Below are 25,958 nucleotides of genomic sequence, written 5' to 3' on the forward strand. Positions count from 1 at the left end.
TCCATTAGGCGCTGCCAGGTTGCTCCAGACTGTACAATGGCTCAGGGATACCCTCACACAGATCAGGGAGGAAACGCCACAAGACACCATCCGTCGTCTCATTAGGAGCATGCCGCAACCTTGTCAAGCATGCATACAAGCTCGCGGGGGCCACACAAGATACTGAAAAGCATTTTGAGTTGCAGAAATTACGTTTTGGATAAAATGGACTCGTCTGCCGAATCTTCATTTTATTCTGATTTTATGGTGTCTACACAATTGAGCCCACTGTTGGCCGAAAACCTTGAATTCCATTAAAAGACTTGGCATCCTTTTGTTCCTAAGACACTGCCCTGTTGTTATTTGTATGGATATCCAACTTCATATTGAGATCTGATGTGTTTCTTTTGAAGCGCTCCTATAATTTTTGGGAGCAGTGTATTATTTAAGATAAATATTACTGAACCACTGTACACATATGTACTTAAATCTTAAATTATTAAACCATATACAGCAACTGAGCAGTTACCCCTTTCTATCCTTTGAAGTCTGGCAGCAGCCGCAGTCATATTAGCGGCGCATGGAAGTCTAATCAAAGTCAAATCTGTAGATCATCAAACATGATAACAATGAGAGTTTACACGTGAAATACTATTTTATTAAAAAAGAAATCAAGAGATTTCCAACGGTTGACTGAAGGTCTTTGCCCCTGTGTCTTGGAGGAGCAACAGCCAGTCTTACCATTGACACTGGCATGTCCAGGTGTGAATAACAAGGTGGAGTGTGGGCGGGAGCGGATTTTAACTCCTGCCCTCATTGGGCAAGACAGTCAAACTAGATTTCAAGAGGGGGATTGGCACTTCTATAAGACACACGATTGGCTCACTGGCTCAGAGATCACTGCACATATATATATATATGCATGCATATAAATACACATGTACTAGTTCATTTGCAGATCCTAATTGTGTAAAGTCTAATAGAAACACATAAATAAAATAATAAATAATTGTGAACTCATTTTCTATTTCAACTGAAATTACATTACTATATTATTACAACATTAATACTTAAAAAAAAACTAGGATAAATAGTCCTCAAATGGACTAATCTTCTCCCTTAAAAGTCAATTTAAGCCAACTACCACAGCAACTAATGGGGAATAGAAAGTGGTATGATCACACACTGCTCGGCTCCTGGTTGGCCCCCTCCACCTACACAAACAGTCAATCAGACATGGCATCTTTCTCGTTTCCATTATTGTACGGTTCTAGCTGCTCCCCTCCATCATGTGTGTTAATCAGCATCATGTGGCGCCACTCCACATTCATTACTCCTTGATGAAGCCATCCATTAGGAAGCAACTCTGATTGTCACCAAACAACAGCATTGTGTGCTTGCCCGCGCCTCAAGATGTACATCACAGGCGCTCGACACGTAGTCATCTTTTCCCGTGTGTGCAACACGCGAATACATTATGAATCCAGAGCGGATGTCATTTGCGGTGGGCTAATAAGAGGGTGGTCATGCGGGCAGACCTGGTCGTGCATTACAAATCACGGCAGCTGGCCCGCGCCTTCCTCAAAGTGACTTTCAAGCAGCTAACCTGACAAAGGTGGAACTGTTAGCTTACATTCTTTCTAGGTGGACAGTTCAATAGGTAGACCCAAAGAAAATTCAATAAATAAGCAAGAAGTTACTTGTTTAGGTGTTTCTTGTACAGGATCACACAGTTTTGAAACGGAGCTCTACTTCGGAGCTACGACAGATAAATGTCTTTTGGAGGACAGCCATGTTCAAAAGCAATCAAAAAAGAGCAAATATACTGTTGTTTTACATCCATAAGCAAAATAGTCAAGACAGATGGGATAGGAAAACAATGGGCTCAACAGCCGTAAAAACTAAAAGCAACAGCCCAATTTAGATAATTCGAGTATACAGCTTCATATGATCACAATGGCAGTCGGAAATCACAGCTCCATCACCAGTTAGCTATTTTTAGAACTGATTGATGGATGGATATTTTGGGTACATCAATTCTGGAAACAGACATCTTATTATAGTGTCATACTTAGCTATAGTTGTAGTACTACAGATAGCGATCAATTACCGCTACATGGCAATCAATGAATACTTTAGATCATAGGGGTCGAACTATAGTCCTCGAGGGCCGGTATCCTGCATGTTTTCCGGTTGTCTGCCCCCAACACACCGGATTCAAATGATTACCAAGCTCTGCAGGAGCTTGAAAATGATCCTAGTCATTTGAATCAGGTGCGTTCGATAGAGAGGGTTGGAAAATGTGAAGTACAGCAGCATTTGAGGATTGGAAGTTGACTGTATTTTGGATGGATGAATACTATGGCTATATGGATATCATAAATAGGTATTGTAGATAGCTAGCTCTAACTAGTGACAGAGAGAGAGAGAAAGATACTGATCGAGATAGATGTAATTACAGAGTGTGCGATAGCGAGAGAGAAAGAGAAACATTGAGAGAAAGCTTGAGAGACAGAGAGAGATCAAGATAGAATGACACAGACAGGTAGAGTTAGAGGTGGATAGAGAAAGAGATACACAGATATAGAGCTATAGAGGTGGGTAAAGCTACAAGCTAGAGATAGAAGGAAAGAATGGGATAAAGTGATAGAATAGAAAGATCGAATTATAGTGATATAGCTTGTGAGCGATATCTAGCTAGCTATATAGCAATATATACATAGGTGCACAAAACTGGTATACAGGTACATATGCGCGTCAGAAATCACTGATGCATAACATCCTGTGCTTCACTGCGCACATTTGCGTACCTACCAACTTTCATCCAAGATGTGCCAAGGTTTAAATGTGGTGCAAGATTTACCGCTCCTATCTTGAGATAATTTTCAATCATCCTTTATTTGACAACTATGAAAAGATCACGTGAAAGTAGCACAAGATACTGCTAATGTAAGTGCTGGATTGAAAGAAGTTTTCCCAGGTGATGATGTGAGTGGTGGATTTGCGCTTGGCTGTTCCGCGTTGCATTTTCCGCTCCCAAAGACAGTAAAGATTTAGCTCATTTTGTGGGATGGCTGCAGCCGAAAAAGGTTAAAGTGCTGCGTTTCCTTCCCATTTAACACATACACACTACACCAGGGGTGTCCAAAACGTTTTGCAAAGGGATCCAGATTTGGTGTGTTAAAAATGTAGGGGGGCCAACCTAGGCGGGCGTTCTTTACATATAACAACAATTAATTTAAATACATTTCAGCGAGCCGTTCTGTGTTTCAGATTTGCTTTTTTATTTTAATTTCAGCTATCTTAAGCATGTGTTTTGGTTAAGCATGTGTTAAGCATGTGTTTTGTCCGCATGAGTGTGAAGGGTGAAACTGAGATCCGGAGTGCAGGACAAAGGCCAGGCGTGGCTCTATGGCAGTAGTATGGATGCGCAAGATGTCTTGTGAGAATCTGATAGCCGTGCCCTCACACGGCTCTATTAAGTTCATAAATGAATGTCTTCTCACACAAATACGTTGACCCGAACAAGCTTAGCATTTTGTTACCAAATGCTCGAATCTCTCGGTCTTGTCCTTATCCAGCTGTCGGTAAAAGTTGTAAAGTATTCCTGCTGTGAGATTAAACTAGCTTCAAGATGTTTCAGTTTCTCGCTGCGTTCATTACCTGTGATCTCGCCATATACGTCAGCATGTTTTGTTTTGTAATGTCGCTTCACATTGAACTCTTTAAAAACAGCCACTGTCTCTTTACAAATGAAGCAGACACAGTTGTTCCATATTTCAGCGAAGAAATAGTCCAATTTCCACTCATCCTTGAACCGTCGGCCCTCGCAGTAAACTTTCCTCCTTTTGTTGACTGTCGCCATTTTAGAAAGTTAGGGGCTCATACAGTCAACTACTCATATACTAATTTGAGCGTAGGATTAGGCTATAGTGGTAGACATAGATAAAGAGGAATAAAGTGATTGAATAGAGAGATAGAAAGAAATAGTGTGAAAAAAATAGAATGATGCTGGCCATTTTTCTTTGCCGTGTTTTTTAAGGGTCTTAAATGTACGCATTTGGTAATAACCTGGTTGCTATGGAGACCAGCTGCAGCTGGCTGAGGTCACAGTGGGAGACCCTTACTTGACATTCATAGTTGTGGTGTGGAAGGCTGCAGCCCAGATTTCGTTGCTGTGAAATCAGTTGAGAGATGCCCCCCCCCCCTCCAAATTGAAAAACTGTCTGCAATTAGCAAGTGAAAAGGTGCCGATAATGGAGGCTAGATGGGAAAAGGAGGCTTGCTCGCTGACCTTGTCTCTTCAATGGTAAACAGGTTGGACGGAGTGCAGTTGGCGACGCCGCATGCTATAATACCACTTGCAGCGCGAACAAAGTCGCAGCCGAGTGGTGCTGATCGATACTGGAAATGAGCTCTAACTAACATGACAGCCCAATGAGAGTTCTGATTTAAAACTAATGATGAAAACACATTTGAAATTGGGGGGGGGGGGGGGGGGGGTGTCAATGGAGTACACCCAGATGCAGCAGGTGGCGCTCTTTTACTTGAAATTTAAGATTAAATACTACCTAATTGCATACTCTATAATATGACGGGTGACACGCTATTGCTTTATCTTTACATGTAAATATTTTTATACAACCTAAAATAAAGCCTTCAAAATGGTTATTAACATCAGTTGAAGTTTACTGTAAACTGTAAAAATAGACATGACCGATAAATATTGCATATTAAAAAGTACATTTAGATTAATGCTAACAGAAAAACTAAAAACATAGGCTAACGAAACAGTGCAGATAATGAAGACACTCAAAATATTCATTAACATATATTATTTGTCCTCTGCAAAGAATGACTACCGTGCTTACTGGGCAGTTGTGAATTAGTGTACAGCGATCCCTCCTACTTCGCGGTCTCAGATATCGCGGTCTCAGTACTTCGCGGTTTTTTCCAGGAAAAAAAAAATATTTCAAAATAAAAAATCATTTAAAAAATGTGCAAAGATGTACAAAAATTTAAAAATGCAAAAAAGTACATTATACAGTACTGTATTGATCAAATAACGAAGTAATATTAGTTAATAACTGTGTAAATAATTCTTCAAGCGTTAGAGTTCGTGACGTTTTTTATCTTATTTTGAAATGCATGCTTTTAATTTTCAGGTCGCGTTGCATATCCGTTTCCTGATTTACGTTCTCTGTGCGTCATTCGGCTGGTTACAGTGACGTAGTGAATGACAACGTAAGCTCATATTTATAGTTTATTATCATTTATGTTGATAACGCACGCAACTGCCTATGTTCAGTAAGCGATGTGTGTTTATTCTGTTTATGTGTTCGTTTGTGTAGAGGTTGCACTTTATAGTTAGTAGTTGTTAGTTGTTGCTAACCCTAAAAATACAGTAAATTCATAGATTACGTGTTTATATGTTAGTTTACTGACTTTAAGATTGTTGTTGATTTATTATTCAACAGATACTACATGATACACCATACATGAGCCAAAATAAATGTGAAGTTCAACGTGATGACTTTTGTGCTCTTTCACCGGGAGTCTTGGTGCAGATAACCAGCCCTGAGAACAAATTCTCAACAAACTAAGTAATATTAGTTATTTAATGAATATATAATAATGTTAATAATGTTAATAAGGATAATGTAATGTTAAGTAATAGGAGAAAGGAAATGAAACAGGCAAAAAATACAAAAAAAAAAAAAAAAGATTGTTTATGGTTACTGCGGCTATATTGGGGCGTACATAGAAATCCTACTTTGCGGGTTTAATGGGGGTTGACAACCCCCATTAACCGCGAAGTAGGGGGGGAGAATCACTGTATTTATCATATTTATTATACTGCATCCTTTTGGCCAAGGGGGTGCCGCAGTATAATAAGACATTAAAGCATGAAAAACTCAACTCGTTCCACCCCAGACATAATTTAATTCTTTTCTTGGCTCCAGACATTCAATTGCAGGTACTTGTATTTTTATTTTTTTCAATGACTTTTAAAGGTGTTGGCTAAGAGAAATACAACACACATATATAATATGAATAGACCAATATAAATCAATACTTTTAACTGATATCGGTCCGTTAACAAGTTAGAATTAACGTTTTGAAGCTTGTCATAAAACAACTACATTTCCCATGATGCTTGCCGCACCAGGAAGTAATTTGACAGCTGGACAAAATCTGTGATGAACTTGCAACAAACGAAACCAAAGAAGCGATCAAGGGACATAAAACACATAGAATCAAACTACACAATTGAAAGTACACTCGCATGTCACTCTAGTGCGTTTCGAATGAATTTAAAAAATAAAAAAATCAAGCAAGAAAGTGTCTACCGGCGAACGCTAACGTAAAGTCATTTCATAGAGCGAAAAACCAATACAAAACAATGCAACCTAAGCAGGCAAATAAGCTCCAAATTATTAAGAAAGACAATTATTTTACCAGTTGACGCACACCGAATCGAAATGCCATTGACGTGACTTAGCGGCTCGGGCGGCACCAATTAGGCCTTTAGTGACTGGACACCTCGTATGCATTACTGGGCTACGCACGCTATTTTTCATAGCATTTAAACACCAATAAACACGTATCAGCAATTAAAACTTACATTATATGTGCCAAAACTTAGAATGAGTCATTAAAATATAATATTATTTGTCCACGAAATTTTTTGAAGTCCACGAAAAGCAGGCAAGCTTTGCCAAGTTCGTACGCTTAATTGACAGGCCGGGTCAGTTTCAATATGTCATTCATTACATTCCGGTCGGGTCGGCCGGGCTTCTACACCTGACTTTTTTAAAGTAAATACATGTTTATAGAAATGTATACTAAAACGATGTGTGGAATGTGGATACTAACAACTCCGATGCAAATAACTAAAATAAAGAATGTTATTCTTTATTTATTTATCCAGTTTATTTATGCAAATTCATTGTATTTCTGTGTTCTTACACTTCGTTCATTTCATTAGATTTTCTATTTTCAGACCAAAAAAAAAGAAAAAAAAATAAGGCTTTTATTTTAAATTTCGTTTAAACAAAACTACAGAAATAACAATTTCATATATCTTTTCCCATTTATTTGATTTGAATTCATTTAATAGTGAGCTGCAGTATTTCTCTGCGTAATTAAGAAAGTGCGCACCAAAGACAGACGGCCTTAAATTTTTCCCATCAACTCTTAAAAAAATCCTTCAATGATGGAAAATTCTCAGTTAATGTAACCTCTGCAGACACAGATATATAAAAGATGTAAATGTTAATACAGTCTTGTTAAACGAAGATTTCGTCACAAAAGGCTTTAATTTGTTATCATAAATCACTTCTCCTCCCGAGTCCTCACAAATAAAATATGAAATTTCGGGTTTGTTTCGGGCTTGGGCCTGCAAATCAAGTTAATTGGGCTGGGTCGGGCTTTAATACCGGGCCTGGGTAGGGTCGGGGTAGATTTGTTTTAGCCCCGATTTTACCTCTCCCTCAGACCTCAGGGAGACATGAAGTCTGCCTGGCGACACACGTTAGCTGTCTTTCTAATTGGCTAAAAACTCTACACTAAAACTTCAACACATAGGAGGAGTGTAAACATATGGATATACTGTACTGTAATATAACAAGAACAGAATATGGAGAATAATTTTATATATATATATATATATATATATATATATATATATATATATATATATATATATATATATATATATATATATATATATATATATATATGTAGTAAAAATAAATTTTAAATTAAAATGACTTTTATTATGATTCTAATTATTAGAGTTTATTATCCATTCATCCATCCATTTTCTACTGCTGTCTTCCGGGGTCGGGTCGCGGGGGCAGCAGCTCTAGCAAGGAAGCCCAGACTTCCCTCTCCCTGGCCACTTCATCCAGCTCTTCCGGAAGGATCCCCAGGCGCTCCCAGGCCAGCCGAGAAACATAGTCCCATCAGCGTGTCCTGATGATTTGGCTCACTTTTTTTTTTCTCATTAAGATTAATATTATAAGACTCCTTTTATGCCAATAAAAGATGTTAGATGTTGTTTTTCTATTTTATTTTTTTTGCTAGCCACCAGCAAGCAAATGTGTGTATCTGTTCGAGGTTTCAATTTATGGAACAACTATGAAATAGAACTGAAAAGATGTTAATCAATGGCTGTGCTCAAAGAGTTTTAAAAATATATTATTAAAAAAAACATATTTCTAAATTGAATAAGAGAATGTATAAAAAAATTGGATAAATTTGTGACGTGTAAATTTTATATACAGTAATCAATATATATGATTTTATTTGCGTATTTATGATTGTGTATATGAATTATGTGCAATGTCTTTTTATGTTCACTAAAATAATCTATCAAACAAAACGAGATAAAAAAATGTTATATTACATGTTATGACATGTTATGTTACACATATTGCACAAATGCAAATAGATAATTGATGTGATTTTAGTTTATATGCATATATAAAACCATTGTATACATAACTGTTGGCTTATGATAGACCATATGAAATCTGCCTAGTGACAAGAAGCTAAAAATAAATGGAAAGAGTAGTAAAAACCTGATTTTCCTTCAAGAAATCTAAAAAATAATACTGTGAAAGAAGTGCTCGCTATCCCCCTCATGACCAGTATGGAGTTGAGACCAAAGAAGTAAAGACCAAAGAAGGCGAGGTGAGGTTCCAAAGAGAAGCAGAGGAGCTGATTTATCATTTCCAGGCCCTGACCTGTCCTCTCTGACAGCGGCACGCTGCCTTGACTCAGCCCTGCGAATTATTGCCCTAACTCACAGGCTCAGTGTGACCCTTGCCTATAGATATACAGTACACGACGGTGTGTGCCGTAAAAGCAGCGCAAGCTTGTTTTCTTTCTTCCCCACCGGCGGCGTTTAACACCACCAGGCGCATCGTTATTGAGTCTATCTATTTTTGAGAGCCCAAATGTGTGATGGGTCCATTTCACATATTTTGATGCTATTGCTCCCTTTCTCCTCCGCCAAGCTTGCGCTATTCATGTACCCTTGTGGTCTTCTTCAACGTGTACCAAATAAAATGCCCGCTAGGACTACATGAAATGTAAAATTTATATCACACGCAGTCCATTTACAATTAATTTCAAACACCATATAAAATTGTCCATTCAGCTACCCCACCAGAAAAACAACAAAAAAGGAAAATGACATTACAATATTCTACTTTATAAAAACTCATTATGTCTTTATGCTTTAATTCAATTCATTGTGCTGCTCCTACTGGTGTGCCCATATTTGCCACCAGGATTCAGTATAATCTTAGTCTGATAATATTAGTCTTAATGAGACAAAGAAGAGTTTCAAAACTATTGTGAGCAGTTGTTGTTTTTTTGCAGAGGATAAAAAATATATGCCTGTGCAATGTGATAGTGTATGTTCCTTAAAGGATACTAAATTTATTTAGCTTTCTTCAGCAATGAAAAGTTATATTTTGTCCAATTAAGTTGAACGTAAACGATTACAGCTTGACTTTTAAGCCCCAAATTGAGAAAACAGATGAGCTGCGATTGGTCAGTACCTGAGCCTTGAGCACATGTGATGCCATTTTCCGTCAACAGCAAGTGAAAAAAAAGGTTTTAAAAGGTATTCACTGTACTTGAAAAATAATTGAGTTATCAAAGTAATTATAGAAGAAAATAGGAACTTTTTATAGCAAATTAGTTAGTTAGTAAATAGTAAATTAGTTAGGATTTTTGTAACTGCTATAGAACTGCCTTGATGCTAAGTGTTAGTCCATCAATGGCGTTTTTCATTAAGGGTTCGCATTAAGCTACCAAAAGTATTTTTAAACCAAAGTGGTTTGATTGTTTTGCGTACACATGAGTGTAATTTTTTATGTTTAGTCGGACAGTAAAGCTAAACTGGGAGGAAAATTTAACACAATGAATCTTTTTTTTTTTTAAACAATTCAATGTTCTTGGAAGCTTTGCATCAGGCAGCTAATCAGATAGTAACAAAGTTAGCCTCTCAGGCCCAAGGAGGCACTGCCAAAACCAAAAATCAGCCATTACTTGATATAATAACACCACATATGGATATCTGGAGATATATATTTAGCTGAGATGCTACTAGCAGGCTAAATGCTACGGTAGGAGTAGTGAGCCGAACTGTGAGCCATTTTAGCTGCTTTGAATGTAAGACCTTGCTTGACATTTCAAGAAATATATGCTACTAAGAGCCCTCGGTGATGACGTATTATCCAAATAAGGCAGCATTTAGAAAAATTAAGGAATTTTTTTCTTTTTAAGCCTGATGAAGCATTGCGCGACGTTCCTCAACATCTGCTCTCCAATCAGCCCTGATGCAACAAGATTTGACTTCCTGTGTCGTTAACGCTTGTTCAGCAATTAGCCGAAATTAGCGCTTGACGCATGTTAAAAAAAACACACGCACACACACACACACACACACACACACACACACACATTAGCATCATTTTGCAGGAAACTGCTCAGTGGTGATATAGCTGCAAAAAAAGGACAACTGTCCAAGTGCCAAGTGGGACATATGGAGACATTTCAGTCTCATTTTAAATACCACTGTGAGAGATGGAACACTCTTTAGGGACCGCCATGATGTGCAAAGAGGATAGTATCGTCAAATTCATCATTGGCTTCTTGCAGGCTGAAAATTATACATTAAAAAAAAAATTGGAACTTTTTGGGGGAAAGCTGGAGGAAAATGATGAGACCACAGTGGGTTTATAACATGCGCCACCAAGCCAAGGACATCGAATCAGTCAGCGTTTAAGTGGCCACAGAACAGCAACAGTAAGATTGACGGCGACCGCAATGAATTTCACAGGACATCACTGAAAGCTCCCTAGAAGTTCAATATTTGGAAAATGTAGGAACTTTAATGGATAGAAGCAATCACCCAAAGACCTTAGAAGTCATATCACATTGTTTCTCCGCAATATCATACAAAATACAAGAGCACTCCTGCTAACACGCATTTGGACAATTTTAGTTCCTAAATATTTGTTGATTTGAAAATCTATCAGCTGTCAAAGATTTGCACCTATCCTGGTCTCAATTTTTTTAAATCACTAGAACTTGGGCTTTAAACCGGGGTGTTAGCTTTTTCATACCCCTGTAGACCACAATCAAATAGTAAAAAAGACTCTACAATTAATATACACACTCACACAATCTGTAATGGATTACACTGACCCAAGTGGCCGCAAAACACTTTTAGGCTATGGCCTAACTAAAGGGCACTTTCTGTGATGTGTTCAAGCATCCAATAAGAACTTGAACTCCTGGAAATTGAACATAGTTCAATCTGATATTCAAGTATCAATAGTCCACAACCAAACAGCAAAAGATTGTACAAATAATATACACCCACCCAACAATCTGTAATGGATTACACATGACCCAAGTGGCCGCAAAACACTTTTATGCTCTGGCCTCACTAAAGGGACCTCCTGTAACTTCAACATAGTTCAGGCTGATATCCAAGTATCAATAGTTCAGTATCATCTAATTGGACTCTGTGACGTCATCTTGCTGACAATACTCGGCCAGTGTCTGGTAATTGTGATTTTCTGTGATGTGATTAAGCATCCATTAAGGCACGCTTGCAAGCTCCCATTTACTCCCTCTCTTTGTTCATCCTCCCACTTTCTTCCTGTCGTCGGAACAAGGTGTTTATTTAACATGGCGTACCCACGGTAACACTACCCGTTACGCGGCAGCAACATCGTTAATCTTCAACTTTATCACACCGTGGCTACAAGACCAAAATGAATCAGAAAAAGTCCTCTCACATCCCCCCAATTTTTTCTTGACAAGAGACAGCCAATTGTTGCGCCCTCACCGCCGTTGATGACGTCACCCCAGGCGCCGGGCCAATACTATACTGGAGTGGGGTGGGAATAAAATAACATGTCCTCCTGTGTGCATTATATTGTTGTGGAATACAAACAACACACTCGAGAAGAGAGAAGCCACGCCCACACTGTCCTCTCTTAACTCATTTCCATACTGGGTGACTTTGGTATAACACACACTCTCACACACGCTATCAATTTTATTCCAAGGAGAACATCTTGTATTCCACAAGTGTCCAAGAAGGACATTACTGGTATTGGCTGCCCCTGTGAATGGTTTTAACATCCCCTTAGATACGCCCCTGTGCAAACACACACTTACACACACACATGCACAAAAGGAGTCCGGTAACAAGCCTGTTTTAGCCATTATAGTGAGAAAGTGAGTCTGGTCTTTTGGGAAGTGGACTGCTCTGCACACACTCACACATACACATGTATGTACAGTGTGCTCTGCTGGGATATGTTCGACACACACATCAAGACTGGCCTAGATAGATGGGCTGGCATGGGACACACATATACTTGTCTCCTACCCATTTGGGGACGCTATGCCGCCCTACATAGAGGGGCCACTGCAAAATGGAGATAAAGAAATGGAAAAAGAGGAAACACACCCAAGGAAATGAAGCAATTTGACCGTCCTTTTATTTAACCTTAGCATTTTCCTGCCTTCTCTCCATCCCAGCAGCGTATCGCCTCGGAAACGGGTGGATCGGGACCGGATGCCATAAAAGTGCTGTCGCAGCAGAGCGGACAGGCATACAACAAGTCAACAGGCAGACGTCAGCCGGTGAAAATTGCGCACAGCTTGTTAAGCCGTACGGTGTTCAGAAGAGAGCTGTCGGGCGGAGGCGCCTAATGGCTTTTTGTCGCCATGGCGGCCATTCCGCAAGATAGCCAAAGCAGCCCTAATCGCGTTAATGATAAGTCAGACCGCTCAGTGACATTTGCTCATGAGTTTAGGGTCCATAACAGTGAACTCCAATGATTACTACAATTTCTGGAGCTTAAATAAAATATTTATTTTATTAAACATGATTTTCATTACTGCACATTAAATGCATCTTTTAATCAATATAAAATCTAGGTTTGGAAGTGCTTAAATGAATGTAAATTCTGTTTATGTTTTTGTTATAAATTCTGAATGTAAAGACAGGGACACATGGAGAGTTTCCCGACTGACTCACTTAGATATCAGTAATAGACGAAAAATTAAGAGAAAATATGCCAGCGACACTGTTCGCACTAGCTCCCGCTTAAAGACTTAAAACACGGCAACGATGCTCTTCTCTATGGTGTTTTTTATTATACGTTAGCAATGCAGTAAGCTAACTTTAGTGGGACAAAGCTTTCACGTTTAGGTGAACGACAAACTTTAACTGTTGGTGGCTATTGGTATATACACACACACACACACACACACACACACACATATATATACATATATATATATATATATATATATATATATATATATATATATATATATATATATATATATATATATATATGTGTGTGTGTGTGTGTATATACCACACACACACACACACACACACATATATATATATATATATATATATATATATATATATATATATATATATATATATATATATATATACATATATATATATATATATATATATATATATATATATATATATATATATATATATATATATATATATATATATGTGTGTGTGTGTGTGTGTGTGACAAATTGTCATATGTAATCAAAATAACTTCATTACAGTAATTTGTAATTTGAATAATAGTTAAACAAACTAATTTGATTGATTGATTGATTCTTAAATTCTGATTTCAAAATACAAATTAAAGGCCGAATTAATTTAAAATAATCCCATTATGACGACCTAGAACGGGGCCATGAACTGCTATTTCTACCTCACTCTTCAAAGTGGACCAAAGTAGTGTGACGGATCCTTTTCAAAGGGAAAACAAAAAGAAAGACAAACTATCGTCTCATTAAACGATAAACCCGCAGTGAACCATGGCAGATTAGAGATGGAAACATAGCAGGAAAATATAAAAAGGAAGACGGGACAAAAACAAAGCAAATGGTGTACGAAGGGGATTGAGCTAAAGACACTTTGTGAAATGAGAGAGAAAGGGTAGAGGCAAAGAAATGTGTGTGTGAGGGTGGGGGTGTGGGGTGTGAGGGAGTGGTCATGTCTATCCATGAATAATATAGACGGTTGCCTTCCCACATCTCTCATCACTCAGCCACACTTGGAACTAGGGGAAACAAACGCACGCAAACCAGTCGCACTCACGCATGCTTAGTGCTGAAACAGGCAAAGAAGGAGTGTGTGTGTGTGTGTGTGTGTGTGTGTGTGTGTGGGGGGGGGGGGGGGGGGGGGGGGGGATTGGGCCACTCAAACGCACACACTGCAGCAATTCTGGAGGCTGGCATACTCTATGACAAGTTCACTGTGTGTAGTAAGTCTGAAATAATTAACACATGTCCATGGGAGAAGCTATGGGAATACAATAAGATGATGTATAAGTGAATATTGTAAGGCGTTTGAGAAGTTTGAAGGTATAGTCGCCATTTTTGCAAATTTCCATTCCATAGCAACATTATCTTCACAATACAGACTGAACATGATTAGCCATAAGAACAGCACCAACATAACTATCACAATCTGATTGTTAGAATACAGCACCAACACAACAGCAAAGCGCCTGAGTGTTTTCTACAGTGAAGAATGCCCTCTGGGGGTTGAGTAAAATAACAGTTCAAAATCAATACTTTGTTCGTCTTCTTTCGTCTTCCTTTATTTAGTGCCAGATTGCCAGTATAAATAACTGCAGATATGCAGATACTGGATTATAAGTCGCAGCGTTCAAAGCCAGAGAAAAAAAGTGGTGGCTTACAGTCTAAAATTTATGGCTTTTGTGTGTGTGTATATATATATATATATATATATATATATATATATATATATATATATATATATATATATATATATATATATATATATATACATATGTGTATGTGTGTGTGTGTGTGTGTGTGTGTGTATCTATGTGTACACACGCACACGCATAGTATGAACATAGTATGCTAGTATTAACCGAACTCCCCTTTAGGTTAGTATTCAGAGCAATGTTTGTCCAAGCATTGAAAAAAAAAAAAAAGACAGCTGTCTGTCTGCTTGAGGTTTCACTCCAGGTGACTTACCACGAACATACAGATTGCCACATCAAAGATTAGCACTCATAAATCAAAGACAGGCTCGTGCACAAAAAGGCCGCAATAGCACATGAGGAATGAAGACGGAGGTGGCGATAACGTCAAAGAGCAGAGGACAGCCTCGGGATGGATTTCCGATACCACGGCAACGGCTTAAGCGAGTCACAGTCACAGATAATCCCCCCCCCCCACACACACACACACACACACACACACGCACACACACACACTCTGCCTCTCCATTCATCCTTTCGCATTTCGGCCCCGCCGTCCTTTCTTTGCTCGAAGCGTCACCTTGGCCCATGTCTGTCTTGAGCGTCGTACATTAAGAGCAGCTGTTGTTGAGTCACATACTTAAGTTGACGCCGTGATGACCCTCTGAGGCACTACAAACGTCTTCAACGCTGATTAGCCTTTAATCACTCATTATATCCGACACTACAGCTGTTTGAACCTCTCGCTTCCACAAAAAAAAACGATGCTCCCACACACACATTAGCCTCCTGATATAAAATATAGTCCATTTCTCTCAATTGATGCTTGCCACTCAATTAGAGTGATTATGCTATTTTTACGAATGCTCTATATTTATTAGAAGTGAAACTGTCAAGTGTAGACAAGTGTCCTCTTCTCCAATGAATATTATATGTGTACGGCCCAATAAGAGGGCCACGCAAATTTTCAGGGGGAGCGAAAAAGGATGATACACCAAGAAGCAATGTCGAAGATATTTTCGCACTGTTTTTTCACTGGTTTCACTCTTTTGAACCATGAAATACAGAATAAAATAGAATATTACAATGCCAAAGTTCTTAAAATGCTGTTTCATTATGCAAGACATACATTAAAAAAGAAAAACATGCAATAATTTTAGTGATGCTCAAAATGATTTAAAGGGTGCTTAAGCACCCCCAAAAATGGGCTAGCAACTGCTATGGGAAATACCTTTCACTGAATTGGTAACAAATCCTCTGTAAATGCAGTAAAAATGAATAATTCATTGCGCAGAATAAAAAATACATATGCCTGTGAGTATTGTTATATGCTGTCTACATGTGATGCACCAAATTTGTATTCAAACATGCCTTTCTTTAAAAGTTGCAATCATAACACTGATGCTAGTCCGAGTGTATATGAGTGGTCTCATATACTAGAGAATTTCGAAAGTTGTTAAAATGTTCATTTTAGCCCAGGATTAAATACTATTCTAGCTTGTTTAAAAGGCATAATTGGAAAACAAAAACACCCAATACTTTTGGTGGTGCTCAGATTGATTTTAGGGGTGCTAAAAACCACCTACTGAGTTGGAAAGCTGAGGTAAAAAATTAGTCATTCGTTACAGAGGATAAAAAATATATGCCTGTAAGTCTTATTAAATTCTGTCTACTTGTGATGCGCTACCACTTGTGTTTAAATATCCCTTTCTTTAAAGGTTGTAACCATGACAACGTCAGCACATCAATTAAATTAATCATTGTGCTAGCACTAAGCTCGTGGACAAGAAAGTAAAGTTGCTTCAGACTTACAAGTCTATAGAATTCACATATGGTCTTGGTTCTTTGTCAACAGTATGACATACACACTAAATGGGTGAAGCAAGAGTATAACTCTTCCAAAGAGGTGAAAAGAAGACCCGCTAGTGACATAGAACTATCAATAAAGCAATGATAATAAATGAACTGTCCAAGGTGCTGAAAAACTCACGCCAAGAGAGTCCAAATTCCTCAGCAATTGGTCCTAAAAGGTGACAACAGTTGGAAGGGAGCCCGCCAAGAGTTAGTCTATTGACTTGAAATTGACTATTGACTTAAAATGGATAGGACTGCCCAAGGGAAATTTACGGGGAATGTCACATAGACAAACCTGCACAACTTCTCTAAATATTTCCATGCTACTAAGTTATGGTAGTGGGGTGAAACTCAAGTGTCTGATTGGAGAATAGAGTCTAATCTCTGTCAGCCATCGCAAACAATTTTCTGGGAATTAATTCTACCCGGGAGGATTACACAGGGATTCAAGTATTTGTACATTCGAGTTGCAAAAGCTCCACTCCTACACAAATCTCATTTTTTGTCGCCTAATGGGATTATTTACTGACCTCTCTAAAAGAGACAAGTACTGGACATGCAGAGGACACCTTTGGAAAAATAAATAAAATTGTACCTTCAATGTAATGGGATGTACATCGGTTCATTATGTGCTTTAATAGGCTGGTCAATATTTTCTATCGAGCGATATAAAATGCTATAAGACTATGTAAGGCCTGTCCACACTATATTAATTAATGTTATGGCCCGCCATTATGTTTGTAGTAAATCTATGCTCACGATTTATACTGTATTTTCCGCAATACAGTGAGCCCCCGTGTTACGAACTTAATCCGTTCAGAGGCTACGCTCGTAACTTGAACTGCTCGTATGACGGGCAATCCAAACCTATGTTAATTAGTGAATGCATGCAACGCGTGCAAAAACCTTAGGTAAAAACATCACGACTTTATACACATATTAAAAATGAGTAACATAATCTACTGTACAGTTAAATTAAATAACATATACAAAGGAAAAATGACATTTACCTTTGGGACGACGTGACTTGAGCTGGGTGGAGGCGGAGGGGAGAGGAGACCAACCCGCAGAATTTATTTATTTATTTTCTTAAACGGGAACTTTTCTCAAACTAGAACATATCACCGGCGATTTCCTTCTCTTTAATCCAAAATAGAAGAAGCTTCTCTATTTTGTTGTCGATGGTTTGTTTAACCATGCGTGCGCCTCCTTCGTTTTTTTTTTTTTTTTTATTATCTCCTGCTTGGTTTCTATTGTCATCATCCTCTTACTTCTTCCTTTACCGCCACTAGCAATTTTAGAAGCCATGTCTAACAGATAAAGTTTGCAAAGTCTTCACAACATTCCTTCCTTCCGTTTTTCACTCATTTTCTCTCCTTCCTTCTATCCGGACCAGCTGTGCCATCAAGCTAGACAAAGGCGTTCGGCCAATAGCATATCGGCATTTCTGTGATTGACGTGACGCCGGCCAATAGCATCTCAGTGAGTGAGATCGACCGCACCCTTAATCGACCAATAGCCTATCGGCATCTCCGTGACTGACTCCGTGACTGACACCATGAACGAGACAGTGACTGTGACATTGTAAGAGCAATAGCGTTCAACGTTGCCGTGACCAGCGTCGTCTATTAGTTTTGTTGACGCAGCAGAGCGAAAATATCTGAACTAATACAATGGTCGGCATGTCAGATTATTCGTAAGACGAAAGGTTTGCACGTAAGTGGGGGACAAAAAACTCCGTTGTCCACGCTCGTAAGTCGAAATGTTCGTAAAAGAGGGTGTTCGTAAACCGGGGGCCAACTGTATAACGTGCACCGGATTATAAGGCGCACCCTCAATTAAAGACATATTTTAAAACTTTTTCAATCACAATATAGTAATACTCAAAGTAAAAACAATAATAACTCAAATAATAACTCTAAACTCTCAATAGCAGAATAACTCAATGTCAATATGACCAACCTTATTCAACTGTAAATACACAAAAGAAACAGGTAAAGCTTTACAGGTAAAGCTTCGTACATCTACGAATCCCAATCTCAATATTGATTCATATATAAGGCGCACCATCAGCTTTTTAAAAAAGGCTTTTAGGTGCGCCTTATAGTGCGAAAAATACAGGATATAAAAAGTTTAAAGATAAAGTCAAAGCGAGCGTAAAAGCATAAAATACAGATGTTTTTCACAAACTGGGGGGGGGGGGGGGGGGGCATTTTGTCTTGTACTGTCACAGTCTGGAGACTTAAAATGACATCACAGTGCTCTGTCAATTGTGGATTTGGTTATGTAACATTCACAAGATAAGCTATTAGGCGTTGTCATGCCATTTTCAGTCAACAAGTGGCATCCCAAAGCAAAATTGCCATGTCACAAATTACTTGCTTAATATCATTCAAAATGCTGTGTTTGGTTTACTATTGTGAAGAATATTTTTACTTGACCTCCCCTTTAAAGATTTAATAATGAATTACAGCAAAAGAGACTGACTTTATTGAACAATGATACAAACTTCTGTTTTTGCCTCCATAAACTCAAGGACTTTTTATGGACACAAAAATAATTCACAAAACAGTTGAAATAAAGTCTACCCAGAAGCACTTCCTTAGCCAAGATCACCCATTCATCTCACAGGCGTAGAATATCAAGATGCAACAAGTTACATTCATATAAAGCTTACAGGCGGCAAAGGAGTCACAAAATTTCACAATACGTTGTTTTATGGTCCAATTCATTTGCTCTTAATTTAAAAACTATACAGTGCCTGTCGGGTGATGTACTGTAGCAGTTAAAATCTCAATTACTCAATTGCCTTTACATATCCCATTGCTTCTCAATTATATTTTGCACCCCCCCAAAGAGAAAACACCCCCCCCCACTTGCCATGCTGACCATAAAGATTCTAATCTATAAAAATTGCATAAGTATACCTAAAACTGTATCCTTTTAAACACTGACATGAGGAAAAAGCAATACTAAAAAGAAAAAAAAAACTTTCTACAACTGTTAAACGATTTGTTGAAGCCAAGTGGTGTCAAATATTTGGCCTGTGGGCTGGTTCTGGCCCTTAAATGGGTTTGATCTGGCCTGCGAGATGATATTGTAAAGTATAAAAATGAGCAGATTTTTTAACTTGAAAATTTTATGATTTCTAGTAATGTTAATGTTTTATGATTAATGGTGATTGTGTGCTTTTACTATTTTGGACAGTAATAAAAAAAGAATCCATTTAAAAATGTTGTTTTGAAGTTATATAAAAATATAGCATGATTGTATTGGTCCGGCCCATTTAGCAAAACCAAATCCTTTTCTCTGGGGTCATCTGCACCCCCGAGGGGGCCCGCCCCACTATTTGAGAAACACTGAAATAACTCAAGCTGGTACTCACACCCCTTTTTAAGAACTGTTGAATTAACCCTTGTGCAGTATATTCTATCCATTTATGTTAAAGGAATTTCACATCAAAATGACAGTATAGAAAGAATACACTCGAGAACTGAAATTTCACCCATTTGGTGACAACATGTTGGGGTTAATCATGACATCTACTGGTTAAAATGCTGTGAGAATGGTGCACATGAAAATGACCCAAAAATGGTCAAAATATTGCACGAAAGTGCAGGGCACTGTGATTATTGTACACGTTTAATTAGGCTGCCCTTAAAAGAAGGCCACTCGATTTTTTTTTTTTTTTTTTTTACTGTAACCGGGTGGTCTGGGGATGCAGAACTCAGTAGACATGTAGACCATTGCATCATATTGTACACCACAATTACTGCACAGCAGAAACCTTAAGTTCTATTAACTGTAAAATGTGAATTTTTACTTGACTACACCGAAACTATTTGTAAGAAAAGTTTACCTTTCCTCCTACTACAACAGCTGTCATTATACTTCTCTTACAGTGAAGGTTACAAAAAAAAGTTGAAGATATTTATGAGTCTTGAGGGTCCAAAAAGTCATCCAGGGTCTTCAATGAGACTGCAGTATGACACACGCCTCACATACGTGCTGCTTGCGTGGTGGAATCGATGATCATGTATGATCAGCTGTTGAGTGAGTCTCACTGCGACACAGATGCAAACACACATACACACGCACACACACACAGACACACTCGGGAGCACTCTCCTCATCCCCTGTTGCTATGGAACCTGTCGCCATGTAAGACAGGGAGGTAAGGCTCCCACGATGACGACGAGGCGCGTGAAGAAACCGATGATAACGCTGAGGAGAATGAAAGCGTCTCTGCCTTGGGCTCTTTTTTTCTTCTTTTTTTTTGCTCACCGCAACGTGGGTGGAAGGAGGCGCCGCGTTAATACTGCGCAGTGCAAACAGACCCTTTCCTCGCTACGTCACGTCAAGCTGATCCCTAAAACACTTGTGGCTGGTATAACGTGCCCCCCCCCCCCCCCCCCACACACACACACACACACACGCGCGCACACACACACACATCCCTCTTTTCCGCCGCTCCCCCCAGCAGCCTGTTGACTGACCTGTACGCCCACCCATGACGCCACATGTGTGCATTAAAAAAAGCCTCACCCTGAAGTTCCCAGGTTTCCCCCACCCCCTTCCCCTCACAAGACAGTTTAGTCTGAAAATCAATCACATACCTTGATGGTTCTCAAGAGTGTCCTCCGGGATGTACATGTTTTTGCTTTCATTTACCATAAATGTAGTCCAGGCTTCTCCCTATGTGTGAATGGATTGAAGAAGAGGGGGGGTGGCCCCCCTCCAAAAAAAAAAATTAAAAAAAATAATGATGAAATAAATAAAAAGGGGGTGGAAAGGTGGGGAGGGAGGGTGACAGCTTGTGGATATTCCCTTTGCTTGCTGGCTCAGGGGGAGGGGGGTGTCTTCGGATGGAGTGAATATTACCTAATCCCCATGATGGAGGTGAAGGCGAGAAAAAAGAGGGATCTGTCGGCGGAACCGGTCGGCAAAACGCACCGGCGCATCCCTCGGTACATCCGGGCCCTAGGCGACGAGCATAAAAAGCAACAGCGCGTTCAATCCTCTCCTTTCTTCTTTTTATTCTCCCTTTTCTTTTTTCTTGTTTTTTCCTCAACGCTTTAAAGGAGCTCGGGCGCTGTCAGTGGAAGTGCGCAAAAGACGCATCGCTGCTTGGCATCCTCGCTGCTGGAGGAGGAGGAGGAGGAGGATTGGAAAATGACAAGAGTGCAAATATTCCATTGCAGGGTTAAAATCTCCCAAAGGGTTAAATCCACGCAGAGAAATCCACGAGCAACGCGCGCAAAACAGGCTGTCAAGTCCTGTTCTCATCCGAGCTCCTCTGGCGTCCCGATCCAATCCATGATGGTCTCTGTCGCTTATTCGTGTGTATGTGTGAGTATGTGTGAGTGGACTGGAGTTTGGGCTCGCTCGTCTTCCTCTGCTGCCCCTGCAGCTCTGCAGTCAAACACAGTATGAGCGAGAGAGAGAGAGAGAGAGAGAGAGAGAGAGAGAGAGAGAGAGAGAGAGAGAGAGAGAGAGAGAGAGAGAGAGAGAGAGAGAGAGAAAGGACCAAGCAAGAGCGATATAGAGAGAAGCCCCATCCTCCTCCTCTCCTCACACACACTGACTGTTTCCAGATGTGTGTTCGTGTAAAAAAAAAAAAAAAAAAAAAAAACTCGGCATAAGAGATTGTTTGGGAGATGCGCGGCGAGGAATTGTCATTTAAAAATGTGTATAGTTGCAAAGATTTGTATCGTGCACTAATCCCATTTAAAGTTCAAACCATGTAGTCGCTGCGTTTTCGGTTTTCTTAAGAGTGTGTCCGTGTTTACGTCTTTGCTTCTACTCAGCTTTCCATAGCAAGCAAAAACACGAGGAAGCTCTTTTCCCCAGCCTGGCTGAAGTACAAATTAGTGGTCAATGATACTGAAATATTTGTTATCCAGCGCGTGTGATTTTTTTTTCTATACTGTAGATACACATACTGTAACTATATACATGTAAACACACACATATACTGGTAGTATATATTACATCTATACATATATAAACACAGATATAAATACAGTAAGTACTATACATATTAAAAAACACAAACATACATTTGATATATATATATATATATATATATATATATATATATATATATATATATATATATATATATATATATATATATATATATATATATATATATATATATATACACACACACACACTGGATCCCCAGTTTACGACGTCCCTGCCATACGTTTTTTGATGTGGATCGTGAAGGTTTTTAGTCCCCTCTTGACACCATTTTTTTCCCCCTTAGGACATTGAAAAAATAAAAATAAAAAAAAACTTCTCTTCTCAAACATGGTGGTCTGTGTGCGCGTGAGTCTACTACGGGCAACGCGCTCATATGTCACTACACGCATCACTGCTTACATCACTACAATACTGGTCCGCTATTGGTCAGCGTCACAACTCCCTAAGATACAAGGTCTACTATTGGTCGGCGTCACGGGTCACTAAGATGCTGGTCTGCTCTTGGTCGGCGCGCGGGGTCACAAAGATGGCTGCCTAAAAACTTTATTTTGTGGGAGAGTGCTTTCACTATTGTATTAATATTGAGGCGATATCAAGGAGGCGGGGGGCGCAGAGGACCCTAAGGAACAAGCATAAAAGTCAACATTTATGAGTCAAATTTACCATTTGTTGAATGTTTATTTATATTGTGTTTTTCTTCTGGAAATATTAAAAAGGATACAGTTTTAGGTATACTCATACAATTTTTTTAATAGATAATTATCTTATCTGCAGTCACCGCGGAAATTGTGTATGTGTGTGTGTGTGCTTTGGGGGTGTGCAAATGTTGTCTGTAAACATTCCAGTAAATGTTTTCAGTTTAGTCAACTCAAGTATCAATCTCATGAGACTGATAGCGATCAATATCAACACTATTATTGATGTCAATATTAACAATATTTGGATTGATCCACCCATTAAGAGCCAGATTCAGATTATTAAACCCCGACCCTGTGCAGAGTGAATAAAATCCTGCCTATAACTGACAATTTAATTACCATGTTTTTTTTTCAATATACTCTCACGACCGCCCAGCATTTCGTCATCTTTCTCAATGGCCAGGAACAAACGTGTCTTGCCTCCCTCTGAGGCGCCCAAAGTAATTTTCTGGTGACATGGCTCCATATTTGAGCTAATATATTAATGAAATGAAGTCATCAGCTCTGAACTGAATGAGAGAAACCAGCTTGGTTGAGTCAAATCCACTCAAATCTAATTTGTGTGCATTTTTTTTTCAAAGCTTTTGAGCACCTGTGAGAAGCAGGAAAAGCACGGAGGAGTATAGTGTATGAAGAGGTGCTGGGCAAGTTCAAATAGTAATTATAGTGCCGGCCACCCCATAATATTCTTATGATTGCCTTTGACACTGAATTTGACTTCACAGTGCGTTAGCGGCATGAAGTCAATCTCGGTGTGGGCGATGCTGTGATCTGGAGTTGATCTGAGCGCCACACTTACAATATATTCATTTAATTCCGTGTCATAATCCACAATACGCTCCCACCGCCCTGTAATAGGATAAAGATTTTCCACCACGAATCGATATATGTTTAAAAATATACATAGGTGCTTTAGATGCTCAAATTGAGTTACTTTTAACCACTCAAAGGTCTACCGAGTTTATGCAAGAGCAACAGGTGGTGCTAAAATAAAAGCTGAGGCAGATTTAAAAAAAAAAAAAAACTCTACACTCCCCTGTTCAACTGAGAAGGTAAAACACACATATTGATATTTTTTTCCATCTTTTCAAAAGTTTTTTCCATCTTTTCAAAAGTGGAAATAAAAACACTTAAATGAAATGCTTGCAAAAGTGTGCACATGTCATAATTGGATTGTGATTGTGTCCAGAATCAACAAATGGCATTCAAATGTGAAATGGAAGTCAGAACACACCTGTAACTATTTAAAGTTCTTCCGATTTGTCATGGTTGGGCATGGCAGCTTGAGGAGGTGTGGGACGTGGGAAAGATGGAACCAATAAAATGCAGGACAGACTGGGGTAAGGCTTAAATGAGGTCGATTTAATGGCAAACACAGGCAAGGTTGAAAGAACCAAAAAATACAAAGTACAAACAAAAACGCTAAACTGAAACTTGCTGGGGCAATAAGGAACGGGAGGCAGCACGGGAAGGATAGGGGCAGGGCAGCACGAGGCAGGACAGCGGGGGGAAGACGTACAATGACCCGACAAGGGACGGGGCAAAACACTGGGGCTTAAATACTAACAGAATTAATTAAGACGCAAGACGCCTGGGAACAGCAGGGGGCGGGGAAAACTGACTGGTGGAAACACTAGGCTGGAACACACGGGTGACAGGTGAGGCTAATTACAGTGACAACAGACGGAAACACAGACGGGAAACACAGAGAACCTATAACTGAAACACACAACCCTAAAAACCCCAACAAATCTGATAGAACGTGACACGATTAACCCAAATTCTCAACTAATAACTTTTTTCTGGTAGGATTTTCTTGACTTTTTTTGTTTTTGCCTTCTACCTGTGATATTGAAGTGTTGTTTATCATTCCCCCCACATTATTTAGACCTTATTGCTAGCTGAAAAAAAACAGCCCCAAAATATGATGCTGCTACCAAAAATTTTATTGTACAGTAGGTAAGGTGTTCTTTTGCGGAAGGGCAGTTTGTTTGGGCCAAATACACCTTTTCAAACTACAGCCGAATAGTCACGAAAGTTTCTATTATGTGTTTTGGAAGGCCATTCTCGAAAAGTGGCGAGGTTCCCATTTATTTATTTATTTATCGCAGATTTTGAGAGAACCACTGGTTTAGTAGCAAACAAAATGTCAACAAATGAATACTAGAACAAAAGAGGCACTTCAAACCCTGGGGGAAATTTTGACCCAGCTTAGGCTTTTTGATATTTTTGCTGTGTTATATCAAAGGAAAAGTATACAAAAAACACTGTGAGGCTAAAATTTTGCATAGATTGTCAAAACATGAGAACTTTCAATATGCCACGATATCCCTTCTAAAGGCTCGCCAACAGGAGGTCGAAAGGTACAACCTATAGGTGTCAAATTTAGCCCATGTCGAGCCCATTTACTGCCATTCAAAATTGGAAATATTGTCAATTTTGTACATATTGAAAACACAATGTTTTATCATGCATTTCCCCCGATTTATGCATTAATCCCTTCAACGGCAACTTGCGAACAGGGCGCAATAGACATTTTTGTGTTGACACCCCAAAACCACTGGGTAGCGCGAGCGGCCATTTAATAACATTTGCAAGCCTTTTAATCACTTCCATG

General features: G+C 39.0%; 1 protein-coding gene across 1 annotated transcript in view; it reads right to left on the bottom strand.

The window, feature by feature from the left end:
* The window catches only part of LOC148405803 (voltage-dependent L-type calcium channel subunit alpha-1C-like), a 147,427-nt gene extending 125,376 nt beyond the window's left edge, over nt 1-22,051 (bottom strand). The window contains exon 1 of the mRNA XM_088406335.1: nt 21,272-22,051. Coding sequence (XP_088262461.1) covers nt 21,272-21,329 — 58 coding nt within the window. The 5' untranslated portion in view covers nt 21,330-22,051. The remainder of the gene's footprint in view (nt 1-21,271) is intronic.
* Nucleotides 22,052-25,958: the final 3,907 nt, after the last annotated feature.

This window comes from Hippichthys cyanospilos, chromosome 22 (genome assembly GCF_059441005.1).
Source record: "Hippichthys cyanospilos isolate Australia breed blue-spotted pipefish chromosome 22, RoL_Hcya_1.0, whole genome shotgun sequence".
Lineage (NCBI taxonomy): Eukaryota > Metazoa > Chordata > Actinopteri > Syngnathiformes > Syngnathidae > Hippichthys > Hippichthys cyanospilos.